Below are 4,333 nucleotides of genomic sequence, written 5' to 3'. Positions count from 1 at the left end.
AAGCTAATTCTATTAATACTTAATTAATTAAATTTTATTAAAAAGAAATTAAAAATAAAAAAGATCTAAAAAATATTAATATTTTTAGTATGTTGTTCTTATTATTTGTAAGCATTGTTTGTGCTGTTAAAATTCCCAAATGTTCAATCGACGGAAATAGCATTTACTCTTATATCCCATATTCAAAAGTAACAGCATCATCTGGAGATAATCAATATGTTGTACAAATATGTTCATCACTACCAGAATTTGATAATGGAATTAATGGTGTAGCAAAAATTGAGAATGTTTATTATTACATTGCCAATGTTGAAACACAAAAAATTTCAACTGATGTATTAAAGAGTTTGAAGAATTAATAATAGAGTTTAAAACAAATTTATTACTTATCCTTTAGAAACAATTACATACCAATATACGGGAGAGTCTTGTGGTAAAGAAAATTTTAAAACTACTGTTGTTACAAGGTGTGGACAAACTCAAGCTGCAGTAGTAACACAACCAGACCATTGTACAATCAATTTTGATGTTATTACACCAGCAATGTGTAAATTTGATCCAAAGACAGTTGTAACAAATAAATTTTTAGTTATATTACGATATTTGTTTGCATTCATAGTTATTGGTGTTATAGTAGGAGCAATTTTTAATTACTTTAAAACAAAACAACTGTCAACAGAAATTATTCCATTCTACTCTCTTTGGGCAACAATTTTTGGTGGATTTTCTGATATAATTTTGATTCTTATAAACAATGGGAGAGCATCTGTTCCTCGTTTCTAAATTACTCAAATTATTCATAGAAGAGTTTCAAGGTTAAATTCTTTTAAAATGATTATATTTCAAAGAAGAAGAATAAACAAACACATACCATCATCTTTTCTTTCTTTTTCTATATAAAATAAAATTAGGGTTTATTTAAACCTTGAGCGTCTAAGTTCAAATATATCTATGTCTGCTGACACTCATACACAACAAAAACAAGAAAAACCAAAGTCATTTGCTAAAAGAGATGAGCTTGCTGCAATTGAAACTGAATTAAACAAACAATGGAATGATGCTCATTTATATGAAACAGGACCTATTGACCCAAATCAAAAGAAATATATGGTTACATTCCCATTCCCATATATGAATGGTAGACTTCATTTAGGACATACATTTACAGTTACTAAAGCAGAATTTGCAGCACGTTATCATAAATTAAAAGGAGAAGCAGTAATGTTTCCATTTGGATTTCATTGTACTGGTATGCCTATTAAAGCATGTGCTGATAAACTTAAAACAGAAATAGAAAAGTATGGATGTCCACCAGTATTCCCAGTTGAACAAGAATCTAAACCAGTTGAAACACAAAAAGTAAATGTAGAAACACTTGACGTACATAGGTCTGCTAAAGCTAAAACTAAACAAAAAGGAGGTAAACATCAATGGGATATTCTTAAATCAAATGGTATTCCAGAGTCAGAAATTCCTAAATTTGTTGATCCACTTCATTGGCTTCAATATTTCCCACCATTAGGAGTTGAAGATCTTAAGCTTATGGGTGTTGCAGTTGATTGGAGAAGATCATTTATTACTACTGATCATAACCCATATTTTGATAGTTTTATTAGATGGCAATTCCTTAAATTGAAAGAAATGGGTAAAATTCAATTTGGTAAAAGATATACTATTTATTCACCACTTGATGGACAACCATGTGCTGACCATGACCGTGCTAGTGGAGAAGGAGTTATTCCTCAAGAATATGTTGCTATCAAAATGAAAGTAATTGAAAGTAAAAGTGAGTTAATCAATAAATTAATGAAAGAAGGAAAATCAGTTTTCTTAATTGCTGGAACATTGAGACCAGAAACAATGTATGGACAAACAAATTGTTGGATTCATCCAGATATTAATTATAAATTATTTGAAATGAAAAATGGAGAAATTGTAGTTTGTACCCAGAGATGTGGAAATAATTTAGTTTATCAAGAACTTCTTAAAGAAGCACCTGTAGATTATAAAGCAGTTTCAATTGGTAATGTTAAAGGAAGTGAATTATTAGGAACTGCTCTTAAAGCACCATTAACTTCATATGATAAGATTTATACACTTCCAATGACCACTATTTTAGAAGATAAAGGAACTGGTATTGTTACTTCTGTTCCATCTGATTCTCCAGATGATTATATGAATGTTTATACACTTAAAAATAAACCAGAGTATAGAAAGAAAATGAGAGTTGCTGATGAATGGGTTATGCCATTTGAACTTATTGAAATTTGTGAGATTCCAGAAATGGGAAGAAGAGCTGCTGAGACTGCTTGTCATGAACTTAAAATTAAATCACCAAATGATAGAAAACTTCTTGATCAAGCCAAAGAAAAAGTATATACACAAGGATTTTATAATGGTGTTTTGACTGTTGGTAAATATAATGGACAAAAAATTAAAGACGCTAAAGTCCCAATTAAAGCAGAAATGATTGAAAATGGAGAAGCTTTTGTATATTCAGAACCAACATCAACAGTAATATCTAGAAGTGGAGATGAATGTGTTGTATCATTGTGTGATCAATGGTATATTACATATGGAGAAGAAGAATGGAAAAATGAAACACTTAAGAGAGTAGAAAAAATGGAAACATATCATAATTCTACTCGTGAAACTTTAAAACATGGATTGAATTGGATGAACCAATGGGCTTGTAGTAGAAACTTTGGACTTGGAACATTAATTCCATGGGATAAAAGATATCTTATTGAATCACTTTCTGATTCCACCATTTATATGGCTTATTATACTATTGCACATTACCTTCAAGGTAATTTAAATGGATCAGAACAAGGAATTGGACATATTGCACCAGAACAAATGACACCAGAAGTTTGGGATTATTTGTTTGCTGAAAAAGAAATGCCAGAAAATACAACTATTCCAAAAGAGACTTTAACTAAAATGAAACAAGAGTTTGAATATTGGTATCCATTTGATGTTAGAGTAACAGGTAAAGATCTTTTAACAAATCATTGTTTGTTCTGTCTTTATACACACACAGCTATGTTTGGTGAAAACAAATTCCCAAAAGGAATGAGAGCCAATGGACATTTATTGATTAATAATGAAAAGATGGCTAAGTCTACTGGCAATTTCTTGTCTCTTACCGATGGTATTGAATTATATACTTCAGATGGAATGAGAATTGGTCTTGCTGATGCTGGAGATGGTGTAGAAGATGCTAACTTTGCAAAAGAAACTGCAGATAATGGATTGTTGAGACTTCATACCTTACTTCAATGGATTAAAGAAACACTTCAATTAATCAAAGACAACAAATGTTGTAATGATGAACCAAATACATTTGTTGATAAGACTTTTGAAGCTCAGATTAATGCAAACGTTCATGCAACTGATGCTGCATATCTTAAAATGTTATTCCGTGAAGCTCTTCATAAAGGATTTTATGAATTAACTCTTGCACGTGATAGTTATATTGCTTATTGTGAAACAGTTGGAATTCCAATGAATGCTCAATTACTTAAGAAATATATTGAAATTCAAATCAAGTTACTTTATCCAATTGCTCCACATTTTTGTGATTATGTTTGGAGAGACCTTTTAGGTAATAAAACATTCTTATGGAATGAGAAATTCCCAGAAGTTCCAGAAGCAAATCTACAAATTCTTAATGAAGCAGAATATCTTGCTAAAATTGTCTATAAGTTCAGATCTAGTGTTGAGTCTTATTGCCATCCAAAACCAAAGAAAGGACAAAAGGCTATCGTTAATGAACCACCAAAAGAAGCTGAAATTATGGTTGGTACAATTACTCCAGACTGGCAATTAGAGTGTGCTAAAGTATTAAAAGAAATTGTCACTATAGTTGATGATGTACCAACTTTCCCACCACAAAAAGAGCTTGCTTCTCGTTTATGTCTTAATGCATTAATTAAAAAGAATTCTAAGAAAGCTATGTCATTTGCTATGATGCTTGTTGAAAATGTTAAAAAGAGCGGATTAAAAGCACTTGACCTTGCTCTTCAATTCAACGAAGTATCATTCCTTGAATCACAAATTACTTACATTAAAAATGTCTTAAAACTTGAAAAAGTAACTGTTACAAGTATTAAGACTCCAGATGAAAAGCTTATTCCAGGTGAACCAGTTATGACTAGTTTCAAATAAAAAAGCAAATTTTAAAATTCTCTAACTCTTTGAGTTGAATTGGGTTGGTTTTTTTAATTTAAAGTTGAAAAAAATAGGTATTTTTTTGTTATTATTATAAAAATTTTAAATATGTTTTTGGCTTATTCTAAAATATTAATAAAAATAAATTGAAAATGAAAGA

At 30.0% G+C, this 4,333-nt stretch overlaps 2 protein-coding genes across 2 annotated transcripts; both read left to right on the top strand.

The window, feature by feature from the left end:
* Window positions 1-89: 89 nt before the first annotated feature.
* Window positions 90-783, top strand: ENU1_165860 (hypothetical protein; the record flags this gene model as incomplete). Its single annotated transcript, XM_008861000.1, has 2 exons — window positions 90-345; window positions 398-783. The coding sequence occupies 2 exons, from the start codon at window positions 90-92 to the stop codon at window positions 781-783; spliced, it is 642 nt and encodes a 213-aa protein (XP_008859222.1).
* A 168-nt stretch (window positions 784-951) lies between these two features.
* ENU1_165850 (leucine--tRNA ligase) lies at window positions 952-4,170 on the top strand (the record flags this gene model as incomplete). Its single annotated transcript, XM_008860999.1, has 1 exon — window positions 952-4,170. One exon carries the CDS (start codon window positions 952-954, stop codon window positions 4,168-4,170), a length of 3,219 nt encoding a protein of 1,072 aa, XP_008859221.1.
* Between the last annotated feature and the right edge of the window lie 163 nt (window positions 4,171-4,333).

The sequence above is a fragment of the Entamoeba nuttalli genome, assembly GCF_000257125.1.
Source record: "Entamoeba nuttalli P19 unplaced genomic scaffold asmbl_7152, whole genome shotgun sequence".
Classification (NCBI taxonomy): domain Eukaryota; phylum Evosea; order Mastigamoebida; family Endamoebidae; genus Entamoeba; species Entamoeba nuttalli.
This window is presented reverse-complemented; position numbering and strand designations above follow the sequence as displayed.